We start from the raw sequence: 15,849 nt of genomic DNA on the forward strand, positions 1-15,849 counted from the left end.
TATCCTTACTCCCAGCACTGGTCAAAGTTTGCGAAAAGGTGGATTTCCGCCAACTGAAAACCTTTGTGGAAACATCTGGGGCTCTGCATCCGGCCCAGTCAGGCTTCAGAACATCTTACAGCACAGAGACAGTGCTGGTGGAGATGGCGGAGGCAATTAGGGAGTGCCTGGACGGGGGCGGCAGAGCGGCTCTGATTTTATTGGACCTCTCTGCCGCCTTTGACACGGTACCTCACCAGCTTCCTCTTGCCCGCCTCTCTGCCATTGGCATATCTGGGGCAGTGTAGGCCTGGCTGAAATCTTTTTAGGATGCCCGCACTCAGCAGGTCTGTATGCCTCCTTTTTCATCCTTGGCCAAGGAGGTCTCGACTGGAGTCCCCCAGGGCTCGACTCTGAGCCCCTTACTCTTTAATATCTACTTGACTCCATTGATCTCCCTGGCTGAAGAGCTGGGTGCTAAAATCATGGCTTATGCTGACGACACCCAGCTTCTATTCACTTGGAATGGCTCCGACCTGTGCACGGGGGCCGCGCAGAGTTGCCTTGCCGCCGTGTTTACATGGCTGGCACAGGCTAAACTCAAGTGCAACAAGGGGAAATCTGAGATACTGTTGTATGGGCAATTTCCACCGCTTTTCACAGAAGCCTTGTGGCCCCCTGATTTCCCCCGCCCACTTTCTGAGGGTGGTCCGGTAAGAACTTGGGAGTTTGGTTCGGGGAGGATCTCAGGTTCTCTGAACACATCAAGAGACTAACGGGTGTCTGTTTTGGTACACTCAAGTCTCTGAGCAGATTCTTCCCTATGCTCCCTCAGCCAGCGAAGGAAATGGTGGCACGGGCACTCATCCTGTCCCGTTTGGATTACGCCAATGCGCTTTTTATTGGCATCCCGGGATATTTGGTGAATAAACTTCAACTGATCCTGAACGCGGTGGCTGGAAGCTTGTTCAACATCTCTAAGAGATCCAGTATAAGGTCACATTTGCGTGACGTTCACTGGCTGCCCGTGGTCCAGCGGGTGCAGTTTAAGGCCCTCACTTTAGCTCATAGAGCTCTGCATGACTCAGGACCCTCCTATATTAGGAAATGGGTGGCCTTTTACACCCGCATCAATCCCTACGATCTGCTTCCTACCGTCTGATAGCCACTCCCCGCTTCCACCGTTCTAGGATAGGGGGCAGTCACTTTCGGTCAAGAAGGCTACTCTCTGGAACAGTCTTCCTGTTTCTCTGCGCCACACCCAGGACTTCTGTCGATTTAAGAAACTGCTCAAAACCCATCTTTTTAATCAGGTTATCTATCTTACTCCATCCACCAGTCTGCAGTTCATATCGCGCCAGGACACTCATGAGTAATTGAGCGCGCTCATATAACATAACATAACATTACTTCTTCCTGCTTGTTAAATAAAAAGTACACAAAAATACATATATACATCATAACCTTTCAATGAGTCATCCAGGTGCTTGAATCAATCTTCCAGATCTCATGACTTGAGGTAGAGGAGACACAGGAGAGGCACAGTTGACACAGGTACACTATTTGGGCTCTCTTGACTCCAAGATGGAAGGTTCTCACTCTGAACGTTTGGAGTCAATGAACCTTGAGACAGCTATTTGAAATAAGATGAAGCTCTTGTGATACTAGTCACAACCCTCAGTGGTTAAGCATCAAAAGGAGCGTCAGACTTGCGTTTCCGTTTCTGTCAGACAATTACTTGGTCTTCTCCTTTGAACACAGTACTCCAAGCACAGTGGCATCTATCAGTATAGGTCTTAATTTTTTGTTTGTGAGCCGAATCAGTAGTGCAAAGTTGATTAATGTCAATAGATCTCTCAGCAGCCCATTGTGGCAATTTCTTTTCCATGACTCTCTCAAACGTTATTAAGGTGGCAGGGTTTTTACCTGTGGTAGAGTTGGAAGTTGACCTGCATTCACAAAGAGTACAGTGAAAAACTGAGTTCTAGTCTTTAAACTATAGCGTGCTGAAGGGTCTTCTTGAGGGTGCTCATAAATCGCTTGACAACACCATTCGCCTGGGGACAGCGAGGTGTCCTTTACTGATGCTTGTCATTTAGGTAAGTAACACCATTTTTAATTTCTCAACTATTGGAAGGAGGTCCATTGTCAGATTTCAAAATTGAAAGAAAAACCCTATGTTGCAAAAATACTTTCTTATCTCTCAATGACTCTGCTGTGAGTGGAAGATAACATATTTTCCACAAGGGTAACATCATTTTAATCATCAACAATTACTAGTAGGTGATATCCATTGTCAAGTTGTCCAAAGAAATGAATTGCAATCTTCTCCTATGTATGCTTTGGAAGATCAGACATGTTTAATGGATTTGGGTTTCTTTTGGATGGCAAGCCGTTGCACAAATGACATGCCCATAATTCTTTCTCAACTCTTTCATCAAGATGAGGGAACCACACTCGGTCCCGTGGGGCTCGTTTAGTAGCAACAACTCCATGGCATCCCTCATGTGCCAGTTCAATGACTTGTTGACTCAAGCATAACAATTCATGACCCTCAAAATATAATTCCTTTGTGGTAACTGAAAGTTCTTCCTGCACAGTTGTATTCATCTCTGGTATTAAAGGTCATCATGAAGAGGTCGAGTATATTTTCTCCAGGACTGATGTGCAATATTGTCATTGAATATTAACAAATCTCTGTCAGCGCTTATGGCAACAATGATTTGTTCCACTGATACGGCAGCAGGAGTACTGGATTTTTTGATGAATTTACCATTGGCATCAGCCGCTTAAAAGTGTTGCCATGACATGGTATTGGTGCACGTGAGAAATTGTCAGCAGTGTTTTGATCTTTTCCTGGATAATGTACAATTGTATAATCATACTTCTGCAGTTACAACCCCACCTCTCAATGTGAGGGGGCATCTTGACTTTAAGGTTGTCATAAATGGTGAGCAATACTTGGTGGTCAGTGACAGCCGTGAAGTGCTGTCCATTCAGGAACAAAGGAAAATGCTCACAAACTCTTATCACAGTGATGCTTTCTTTTTTAGAGTGTGAATGAGCATGTTACATCTGTGAGAAACTCTGGTTAGCATAAGCCACAATGACTCTTGATTCATTAGGTTGTCCATTGTGATGTGCAAGCATTGCACCTAACCCTATTGGGTTGGCATCAACAACAATCTGTTTGTATTTTCGGATCAAAGTATGCCATTTCAGTGGCATTCTGAATCGCATGTTTGATTTTCTTGAAGCTTTGATCACATTCATATGACCATCGAAATGGAGCAATTTGTTTCATTAAGTCTCTCAATGGGACACACAGTGGCAAAGTCATGTATGTACTTTGAACAGTAGCTGACAATACCAAAGAATAGGCAGTATAGTTACATCTTGTGGGGAAGAATTGGATGACAAAGCTTGTATTTCATTTGGATCGGGAGTCATTCCCCCATCAGATAAGATAAGATAAAAGAACTTGAGTTTTGTTTTATGAAACTCACACGTTGCTGCATTTAAAGTGAGACCTGCATCAGCAAATTTACAACACACTTGTCGAAGAGCTTTATCATGTTCCTTTTGTGTGGCCACAAAAACCAATATGTAATTACTGTAATTGACATCCTGAACGAGTTCTACAGCTGATAACACCCTGAAATGTAGTCGTTTATATCTGAATAAACTGGCATGAGTTAAAAAGGTATTAATATACCGCAAATTTCTTCCAGTTTGAGTTGTTCGAGTCAAGGCAGGAAAAGACTTTGGTATCCATTCAGCTGCGTGATCATGTCAGCGATATGTGGACCTGGATGTCGTTCTCTTTTAATTGCCTTGTTAGCCTGGTGTATTTCAACACAGATATGCATGGCTCTTCTAACCTTGGGCACCACCCCTATGTGTAACATGCATGGCATCAGACCAGTGCATCCCTCAATGATGTCATGCTTTAATAGTGTCTCAAGTTCCTTCTCTACAACCTTTTGTAAATGAACAGCACAGATGTTCTTATTTATTTGCAGTTGCACTTTCTTTGCCTCAAGTCTTCCTAGTCCATGAAACAAAGATGGTAACTGATCCACTCTCTCATGCTAGACATTGACATTATAGCTTACATAAATCAGCCCCATGTCAGCAGCAACACTGAAACTGAGTAAACATGCACTTGATGAAGTGCCAAGCAGGACATGAATTGGTACTTGTACTTCTATTATTTCATGTTTCACAGTTGCTAGAAATGAACCTTGACCTTGCAGTTGCGTTCAAGCATCTGGCGTATACACTTTCATTTTCAACTGAGTTAAACCGGACATTGGAGACAGTTCATTGCACTTTTTCAATGGCATAATGTTTTTCGAAGCATCACTGTCTAATATAAAAGGTATGGAGCACCCATACACCTTCAGTGTGATTTTGGGACAGTGTCCAAATGAATTTCGCACTACCGCTTGTCGATTTTGCTTCGACCAGGATTCTTCCTGCAAAAAGCTATTCCTACACACGCATGTTTGTTAGTGGTCAATATTGACATCACACACCCATCTTCCTAACTGTCAATTGACAATGACTGTGATTAACTTTAAGGTGAGGAATTTGGCGACAATTGACGTTGTTCAGCTACTATTTGCCTCAACTGATGTTGCCACTTTGCCTTGTCGGTGTGGCCACAAGGTCTCTGGAACTTTCTGGCATCCATTTTGTTTGCTCAATGTGATACTCTTGATCTTTCCTACACTTTGCAAACCATTACAAAATGTTGGTTCTCTTTACAACAGCCTTTGCATATTTGTCAAGGGGTGGTACATTTACCTTAAGATGGAAAGGAAAATCCACATCAAAAACACAACTTTTTTTTCTGGAGGCATTACTTTGCTGCCTTCTACCTCGTGTTTCGGCCTACTTTTCACACAATTAATTTTGGGCTGTTTCAGCCTATATGTCAGCAGCTTGCCTGTCACTCTTTCATCCACTCTACCAGTCATGTGTACTTGCTCCACACTGAGTTTTTTTTTCAACATACATCATCTGAATGAATTGGGGGGACAACCATCTATTACTCTGAAAAGCATGGCCTCTTCATTGTTGAACTCATTAAACTTGCAAAGCGTGATGAGTGAATCACGTCTTTATACAAATTCATTCATTGTTCCTTGACTGCAAATGTAACTGTCACAGCTGACAGTTTCCATTGATTTGTACTTGGTGTTTAACGCCTCTTTGATTTGATAGTATGTCATTTCATACCTATGTGGTATTTAGTTTATCACTTCTTTTACTCCTTCAACCGCCAAATACTTCAGATTTGTAATGACCTTTTTGTCATTTGCTTCTTCAAGGGCATCAGTGAAATCATCAAAGGTTTGATCCAGGCAGTCCGTCGGTCACTGATAATGCTTTTTGGCGGTGTTGAAAGGAGTCTGTTGTTTTAAGAAGGCGGTGATGCCATATTTGGTTCTTTTTTCAGAAGCCATTGAAAAGCTTCTTTATTCTGACCACCACCCACGGCCTTTCAGTTGATCTGACACGATTCACCAGTCTTATATGCACAACCCCGTGCTTTTGCTTGGGTTGTGGTGGCTGGTGCTGAGGTGACATGGTTCTCTTTACTCCAGTTCTAGTAAGCTTAACCGTATTCTCTATATATCTGGTTATTGTCAACTCTAATGTTTCTCTACATTTATCTGCTTCTACTCACAGCATTCTCTTCCACATTGCTGTCACAACTCATAGCACTTTCAGTACCTGATTGTTACTGCCTTTAGTGTTTCTTTGTATCAGAAGATTTCCTAATTTAGCACTTCCTTGCACTCGACAAGCACTGCCTTTGGCGCTTCTCGGAACCTGGATTTTTGCTGCCTTTAGCTTTGTCATAAGGTATGAATGACAGCTCTGTGTTAGGCTGTGGGGCAGTATCTTTTGTCTCGATTTTATGTTATGGTATGTCTTATAAAGCGAGTAGCTACCCAGGACCGGCCTTCCCAGCACGGACAGGAGTCGTTAGCAAGAAATGTGTTGGTTAAGCGAAGAGGTGGGTCTTCAATTGTTTCCTAAAGCTTAACAAGTTGCCGTTGGCTCTGAGGTAACTGCGCAGAGAGTTCCAAAGTTTAGACACCTGGTATACAAATGATCGCCCTCCACTCTTGGCTCTTTTAATTCTGGGGGTAGCCAGGAGGGAGCGATTGTTTAATCTTAAATCTCTTGCCTTGTAGTATGGTGTGATAAGACGAACAAGGATATACTAGACCTGAATGTATTTTACCTTGTGTGCTATGCATAAGGCTTTGAATTCAATTATTTTGCTCATCAGCAACCTATGAAAGAGTGCCAAAGCCAGACATGTGGACTGGATTTTAGGCAGGTTCAGAAGTATTCTGGCAGCAGTATTTTGAATAACTTGCAACTTCTGAATTACATAAGCAGAGCTGCCTAGATAAAGAGAATTACCATAGTCTAGGCATGGAAGTACAAGATTTTGTCCCACAACGCTTTGAGTTTGCCCAGCGAGCCATTTATCATCTTGTTGAGGGCTCTCAGGAGACCAACACATTTACTTTGCCTAGGTGGCCGTGGTAAACTGTTATCTATTAAAACACCCAGGCTCTTAACCTCCATTTTAGGGGAAGGGCGGTCACCCAGGCACAAAGGACAGAGAATGTGGTCCCACAATGCTGGGTTGTTTCCAACACCCATAACCTCTGTTTTTTTGCTGTTTAATTTAAAGTAACTGGCTGTCATCCAATTGTTCACCTGCTTTTGGCCGGTGTAGAGTGACTCTGAGGTTAGGATTGTGTTAGGTGATAAGGAAACAACAATCTGGGTGTCATCCGCATACAACACCCTAGTGAGACCAGCTGAACAGATAATGTCTGCTAAAGTGCGGACACAGATATTTTAAAAAGTTGGCCTTAACAGTGATCCCTGGGGCCCTCTGCACCTTAGCTGATGGGCTTCCTACAGGCAAGGCCCTTCCCTGACCTGAAAACTGCTATTGTCTAAAAACGAGTTCGGCCATGTTTGCACCTTCTCTGTGATACCTACCGCCTCTAAACCATGTCGGAGGATGCAATAATGGGACACAGTATCAAACGCTGCGCTCATATCAAGAAGAATGAGCGCAGATGTTTCTCCCCAGTTAAAGGTTTTTGTTAGGTCCTCCGAGGCTAATAAAAGGGCTATCTCTGTACTATACCAGAGAAGAAAGCCCATATGTATGTGGTGCAGGAGATTGAGCATTTCCAGAAAGTCAGTCAGATAGGTATTTCCCACTTTTTCTATTTTACCATCAAATGTCTAGCCAATGATAAAAATTGCATTTGACAAATGACAAAGTTGTTTTTCTGTAAGGCCTTCACTTTCTTCACATGCCTTGCACTGGCTGGAGTGCTGCTTTGATTCCAAATAAGCCAACCATCGATTTGTTCACCTCAGCTGGGGCACACACAGCATGCACAATGAGTTTGCTGGACCAAGGCAAACTTTCCAGGAGAACACTCTTGGTTCTTCGGGTTGTGTGTTTACATAATTCGATATTTTGTCACCAGTTGTAGTGTCCTTCCCAGAATATGTACATGTAAATGATCACACCACACACAGAGCTCGGTATTACATGTCTTTATTCATCAGGGTGTCACCGCTAACTGCGCGAGCTTCGTCATGAAGTTTCTTAACCACACCCAATCACTTACGCCACTATTCTACGGAGTCTATCAGGACCATAGGGTTCCTGCTATCTCTAACACACACAACACTAGAAATTCATTACAGATTTCATTAACAGTTTAGTACACAGTTTTCTCAGGTCCACATCTGATGGCTCCCAAAATAAATAAATGTACTTAATGACACACATACGCATGTAACAAACCTGGAACATTAGACACGCTATAGTTAATGTCATGCAATATACAATTGTGAAAGCCCTGAATGTCTAAGGGTACCATGAAATGGCCCCATATGGATCTGTTGATCTTGCCACAGTACACACTTCTGTGGTGCATGTTATCCTTGTACAGAAATGTGGACTGCGTGTAATAACATTCATGTGTATTCATGAAAGCAAGTTAGAATGGAAGAAGACTATAGTGCTAACAAAAGTCATAAATTCCCCCGCCACTGCATGAAAGAAAAAAGAAATCATTCCTACCATTGACAGTCAAGTCGTTGTCCTTGTTGGAGTCATAGTTTCCACACATCCCGCATGTACTGTCCTTAAAGGTGTCTTCTAGCTCCAGCTGAGGGGATCAAACAACAGTTATTTATGCAGTGATCCAGTTCAGCTGCTCTGGCATCAAGTATGCTATGGTCATATTTTAATGAAAGTAGACAATCCGAAATACAAATGTCTTGAATTACTTCTGTGTAACAACTAAAAGATGACACCAGCAAAATCTAACACAGCTGACCGAGTAAAATATTAACTCCTTTATTATTGAAGTGATGACTGAGGAGATTCAGAAATTGCAATATTAATAAATACCTAGGAATCCTCCATTTTACCTAAAAAATTGAAAACAATTGGATAATATAAATAAAGTTAATGGTGATAGCAACTGCCTACACATTAAGGGACTGATTCACAAAGGACCTCCGCTCTTGTTGTGGAGACCCAGCAGTCATGCTGGAATCTTCATAATGAGTGCGGAGTCTACCCTTGACTTTGGGGCCTCCATCAGGAGAGAGGAGGCCCTTTGTGGATCAGGCCCTTACATTCTGTAATGCTAGTTTCTTTCATTTTAAATTTCTTTATGCCCCACTTGCCTAATCCGTAGGATGTGAAGGCACACATAAACGCAAGCAAGAGTTTCCATTGGTCAGTGCTAAATAGAAATTCTAGCTTGTGGAGGCAATTGGTGCATTTAGTCAACTGTGAAATGCATGCAAGACATTCACCTCTTCCACCTAGTTCCATATAGCTGCATTTTGTGAAAAATAAGTTAACATTTCTAGCAGTATCTTCTATGACTCTCGATGAAAAGTAAAACAAAATAACAAACTCACAATGAATCATATGTGAGATAAAAAATAGCATTCATTCAGAACTCAATATTGTTGGAATTAGAATGTCATCTATATGATGTACAGTAATGTCCCCTACCTTGCGTACCCAGCAGTGAGTATCTGGTATCCTGTTTGTTGGATTTTGACCTCAGCCTTACCCTAATCTGGCATGTGCACATAGGCCTAGGGGTGCCTCTGATAAGAGTACGGACCTGGATGTGTCGTTGGAGCTGGGGATGCACCATATGGGCTCTCGATAGTGACAAATGACTATTGTCCCTATTATGATTTCAAGCATATAGTGAAGCAGTGGCAGCGTGTCATATTTTATAGTGATCAGAGCACGACCAGACGCTTTTATCTGCACCCTTAGAATGAAAGCTACTTGTGTAAATTTCCACAGCTAGCAATGTACCTGGAGCCCAGCTCTGAAATCCTGAGCGAATTGCACACTGTATGATGGTATGAGTAACACAGAGTGCCACAGTCCTGTGGGTTCCATTTTGAGAGCCCTGACCTGTTCCTGTGCACAAGATGGAGGTAAGGCTACTTTCCCAGACTATGAAAGTATATTACTGATGTTCCTGAGACTAGAGGGAGGGAACTGAGACACTGAAGTGGGGAAAGAGGGGACAAGCTCCCCTTTATAAATTTGATTAAATCCTTGGATGCAGAGGGCTATGGATCAGTATTCCTGGAGAATCCAATTTGGTGAATGGTAGTACTTAAGGCAGGATGTAACTGCGGTTCCTTTTGTAAGGGTGAGAATGGCCTTTTAAAAAAAGTAAGCTTGTGGTGTCTATCTGATCAGTTTCAGATGTGACTATGATAGTCAGGTACAGATGGCTCACACCTCTTTGGGCATCTGCTGTGAGTGCTCCAGCTTGGAAACATCCCTGCTATGAAGAGTATCCCATAAGACATAGGAGTCATGTGAACATCTTGAGAAGGACACATGAAAAGAGAACCTATTTAAAAAGGTCTGAAAGTACAGATTGAGAATACACACCACTTTTCTGCTGTACTTGTATAGGATTGAGAGCTGCTGCCCACTTGTTGTTCCAGTTCCAATTTTTCTCTAACCAAGAAAGGGGACCTCAACAACTCAATAAAAGAACCTATTGTACAACCAGAGCTTGGGTCTGACTGACATCCAGCTTCCCAGTGGTGAGGGAACATCAGCTAGTGTTTAATGTAAAGAAAGAACTTATTTTCCTGTCCAGGAATACCTGTAGAGTCCTGTCTCATCAAAGAGGGAAGGAGCAAGCTGACACTGCAGGAGAAGCAGACTGTTGGTGTGAACAACAGTGGTTGACCTTGAATGTTGTGGTCCAAGTTACAAATATGTAAATGTGTAGCTAGCACACCTGTGTAATCCAATTCAGCGTGTATTTATAAAGTTCAACCTGATATTGGGAGCCTCCCAGTATAAGTAGTTGTGCCCACAACTCTTGATTGATACTGCTCTGTAGAGGTCCAGTGCACACTAGGTCTGCCTGGGAGCTCACTCTGTGTCCCTAGGGTTTCAAGTCTTTAACTCATTAAACAATAGTAAAAAAAAGGTATTCCATGTTAATTAATCCGCAAGATGTTTTTGTAGGTATAACATTCTTTAGTGATATTATATATCCATTTGTATACATTCAAATCATAAATGATGTCATAATCAAAAGTAACAACTTCAGTTTTCAAAGAGCGATCAAATTAAAACAGTAGCACAATAGTACTTGAAAAAAATGAAACTTAAATCATGACATTTCCCAATGCATTTCGGGTCTACTACGACCCTTCTTCAGGGGAGTACAATTACGAATGACGAATCCAATCTTGATACTGTTTTGAACACATAAATCATCACATCAGTTCCGTTTTCAGAGCACTGTGAAAAAATAATAATATGTACCAATGTATTTTCATAGTATATACAAGATCTGAAAAATAGAATTAACACTGTAGTCCATGAGTGTGAATCCAAACCGTGTAGTAACGAAAAGAATAAAAAACGAAAATGGCTCATAACCAAACGTGATGAATCAAAAGTATCTACAAACAGATGTAACACCCAGCACCTCCATGTGTACGAAAATAAACAAAGTGAAGGAAAATAGAGATGTGTATAAGATCAGTCTGAGCCCATGACCAGAAATAAGAGATGATCTAAAAAAGGGGAAAAGGCATCTACCTGATGTTGCAAATATTGTGCTTTATGTGTGTCAATGACGGACCTGGAAAAACGTGATCGGCCTCTGGGGGAAATGTGGTAAATAGGCTCACGTTACAATTGAGGGTAAACATGATAGATCCAACCTATGAGGGAGATACGTGCGCTAAGTTCTTACCCAAACACTACATTTTCGTTTTTTATTCTTTTCGTTACTACACGGTTTGGATTCACACTCATGGACTACAGTGTTAATTCTATTTTTCAGATCTTGTATATACTATGAAAATACATTGGTACATATTATTATTTTTTCACAGTGCTCTGAAAACGGAACTGATGTGATGATTTATGTGTTCAAAACAGTATCAAGATTGGATTCGTCATTCGTAATTGTACTCCCCTGAAGAAGGGTCGTAGTAGACCCGAAATACATTGGGAAATGTCATGATTTAAGTTTCATTTTTTTCAAGTACTACTGTGCTACTGTTTTAATTTGATCGCTCTTTGAAAACTGAAGTTGTTACTTTTGATTATGACATCATTTATGATTTGAATGTATACAAATGGATATATAATACCACTAAAGAATGTTATACCTACAAAAACATCTTGCAGATTAATTAACATGGAATAACTTTTTTTTACTATTGTTTAATGAGTTAAAGACTTGAAACCCTAGGGACACAGGGTGAGCTCCCAGGCAGACCTAGTGTGCACTAGGCCTCTACAGAGCAGTACCAAGTTACAAATAAACATCCGGGAGAATGAGCGGGAGAGGTAAACTGTTTATTCCACACAACACACTCATTTCATCCCCACTTCTAAATGCCACTTCAAATGCAAACCATGTATGTGAGCACACACGCACACATAAATGAATAATAGAGTGCAAAATGGAATATATATTTTTTAAGGTACTTTAAGGTAAGAAAAATTGATTTTAAAAGTATAAACGTCATTATTATTATTAAAAAATATAGAGTTGTTTAACATATCGATTTTGTAATAAGTGTTATGTATTTTAGTATATATTTTACATGTATGTGATGTATTTTTGTACAAGTAAAGTTTATTTTTTTTAATATATGAGTGACATTTTTATTATTTATTAATTTTATTTTAATTAAAAAAGCGTTTTTTAGTACCATAGCAGGCTGTGGGTTTATAAGGAAATAGGGCGGAAAGTTTTATAATCATAATAACTTAATGAATACGTTAATTTATTAACAATTTTTTAATTGAGATTTTATAATGGTAATTGTGTTTTTAATTTTGATGGGTACATTTTAGGTGCGGGTTGTGTGGTTTATAGGGGTAAAGGGTGGGAAGAAAGTTCTTTATAATTAAGTAATAATTAGTTGTTAATTAATATTAATTAATTAATTGACAATAAATGATGGCAATTGTGCAATTAATTATAGGTGGACGGTGTGGAGTCTATAGAGGTAATGGGTGGGAAGTAATTTAATTAATTAATAATTAGTTATTAATTATGAATATTTAATTAATTTACAATTAATGATGGTAATTGTGATTCATTTTAGGTGCGGATTTTGGGATTTTGTAGGGGAAAGGGTGGGAAGTAATTTATTTTTAATTAATAAAAAATTAATTGTTAATTAATATTATTAATTAATTGACAATTCATTATGGTAATTGTGTAATTAATTTTAGGTTTGGGGTTATTAGTGTAAAAGGTGGGAAGTAATGTATTCTTAATGAATTAATGATTAGCTGATAATTAATATTAATTGTTTAATTCTTTTTGTGTGGGTTTTGGGGTGAAGGGTGGGAAGTAAATTAATTTATAATTAGTTGTTTAATACTATTAGTTATTGAATTGAAAAAGTTTTTTAACTGTATAATTTTTTTGCAGTTTGCTGTGGGCTGTGGGGATTATAGGTGTAAAGGGTGGGAAGATAATTAAATGATGTGCTTTCATTTTTTATTTTCTGAAAAATATTTGTTTAATTGATAATTAAGTTAATTATGAAAACATATTTTTTTCAATGTAGGTTGGTAGTTGTGTGGTGCTATAGGGTAGGAAGTAAATAGACTACATATATGTAATAATTAATGTTTTTGTTAATAAATAATTTATAAAAATATTTATTTGTTTCAAATTCGTTTTTTACATTCTATTTAATATAATATTTGGGTGAATTAGTCATAAGTATTTAGCATTATAATATGTTTTGATTTTTAACATTTTTAATAATAAATATATTTTTAATAACATTTTTAAAAGTTTTATTTAATTTTTGTAAAATATTATTATTTTGTTGATGATTTTTGTTTTTACTGACTGGAGTGAGAATAGTAAATTTTACCCTTTTGCTATTCAATACTTTCCCCATTGACACACTAACTGGAGTGGGAATAGTAAATGTTATCCTTCTGCTATCCAAAACTCTTCCTACTGTTGCACTCACTGGAGTGGGAATAGTACATTTTATCCCTCCATTATCCAACGCTTTCCCTACCGTTGCACTCACTGGAGTGGGAATAGTAATTTTTACCCCTCTGCTATCCAACACTTTCCCTACTGTTGCACTCATTGAAATAGGAATAGTAATTTTTACCCCTTTCCTATCCAACACTTTATCTACTCTGGAGTGGGAAATTTAAGATTAAAGATTTTTAAATAGTTCATTGTTTTAATTTATAATAGATGTTTTTTAAATCGATTTTATGTTATTGGTATATCTCTCTATATATATATATATATTTGTTACATTTAATATAATTTTACAATTATAAACTACATTAAAATTATTAGTTTAATAATTGTTTTAAAGTATAGATATATGTACATATATTGATTATTTTATATGTGTGTTCAACTTTTTTAACTGAAGTTTTTTTGGTATATTTGATACAATGTATATTAAATCAACTTTATTTTTTAATGTATTTAATTATCAAATATATTTAATATTTATCACTTTAATATATATATATATATATATATATATATATATATATATATATATATATATATATATATATATATGCGCTCATAGGCAGCCAAACACAAAGTTCATATCCCACGCTCTCAGGATGCAACGAGGAGACACCAAGTATAACCAGTGCTGTTTAATTCACAACGCGTTTTGCCGACAAACGGCTTGATCGCGTGATCAAGCCGTTTGTCGGCGAAACGCGTTATACTTGGTGTCTCCTCGTTGCATCCTGAGAGCGTGGGATATGAACTTTGTGTTTGGCTGCCTTTGAGCGCATTATTGTCGGAAGCACTCCGCCGACATCCACGCCACCTTTCATGGGTCAAGGGACCCAGAAGGAGTTCTGTTTGGGAGTATTTTAGATATATATATATATATATATATATATATATATATATATATATATATATATATATATATATATATATATATATATATATATATATCTATATATATATATATATAGATATATATATATATTTTCGAAAGGGCTGACAGCTTGCATCCGCGCTGCAGTCACACAAAAAGACTCGCACTCCAGGGTCTGTGTTTAAAGATGTTTAATGGCGACGCGTTTCGACCAAACGGTCTTCTTCCAAAGCCAACCAAAATAAAGTGTGTTCACCATTTTATGCATAAAGTGTTTCACATACTTTTCAAAAAATAAAGGTAGGACTGCTTCATTACCAAGAACTACAATTGGTAAGAACTACCATGAAGGTAGACGACAGACTTTACCACAAACGTTTTTCAATCCATAGGTTAAGTTATGCTTTGACATATTTGCTGTATGAACATGCTAATTCATGAAATTTAAATTAAATTGAATTCAGTTATTGTATTGTAAATTGTACTTATAGATATAGATATATAGCATTTGAAAAAGGGAATTCCCGAAATGCGTCATGCCTGCTCTTTTGAAGTAAAGCCCTTTCCTGAAATCCCCACTGCGTCTCCTCCTGTTCTGTGGCGATTGGGGACATTTTGTGGCATATATTGCGTGCATGTCCTGGGCTCGCATGAGGAGACCTGCCTTATCAAGTGAACAGGACTAATCAAGTAGCTTCAGCACTTTTGATACAACCAAGTTATTGGTATAGTCCAGTCCTGACCCACCGCAACCACGCTCAGAATCCATGCCACTGCCAATTGCAGTTTGTGACTACACGAAGGAATGAGGAGCACTGTATCCGGGATTTCCAAGCTGAGCTGAAATTGGATCCTTGCGGTTGAGGCGTCTTGGGGACACAGCAAGGGATTGTGTTTCATCAACAGCTTTCCCCACGGATCTTAAACATCGTTTTTAGTAATTTCCAGCACCCATGAAGGGATATGATGGAGCCGAGTTGAGCTCTCACCTGACATGCAGTGAGAAGTGCACTTTGGGAACTGCAGTCCGCCGACGCGACTGCAGGTGTGCCAGATACTCTGACCCGGCCCACCTGGAAAGCCACCAATGGTAGAACGACTGGAGGTATTTTGAATGGACTGATGGGAGGAATGCTGTTGGAGCTGGCATTTGAAAAAGGGAATGCCCAAAAAGCGTCATGCCTGCTCTTTTGAAATAAAGCCCTATCCTGAAATCCCCTCTGTGGCTCCTCCTGTTCTGTGGCAATTTGGGAACATTTTGTGGCATATATATATAAATCGAAGGTACTCTGCCATATGAGAGATACCTGCGGTGTTCCTGTGAAATCCACAAGCAGCAGGTGAGGGATATTGACACAGCAAGTGAAGAGATTAATG

At 39.2% G+C, this 15,849-nt stretch overlaps 1 protein-coding gene across 1 annotated transcript in view; it reads right to left on the reverse strand.

The window, feature by feature from the left end:
• LOC147733208 (mucin-5B-like) overlaps positions 1-15,849 on the reverse strand; it is an 875,769-nt gene that overhangs the window by 700,260 nt on the left and 159,660 nt on the right. Inside the window, exon 4 of the mRNA XM_086957740.1 lies at positions 8,123-8,210. Within this exon, the coding sequence (XP_086813866.1) occupies positions 8,123-8,210 (88 nt within the window). The remainder of the gene's footprint in view (positions 1-8,122; positions 8,211-15,849) is intronic.

The sequence above is a fragment of the Lissotriton vulgaris genome, chromosome 2_1, assembly GCF_964263255.1.
Source record: "Lissotriton vulgaris chromosome 2_1, aLisVul1.2, whole genome shotgun sequence".
Classification (NCBI taxonomy): domain Eukaryota; kingdom Metazoa; phylum Chordata; class Amphibia; order Caudata; family Salamandridae; genus Lissotriton; species Lissotriton vulgaris.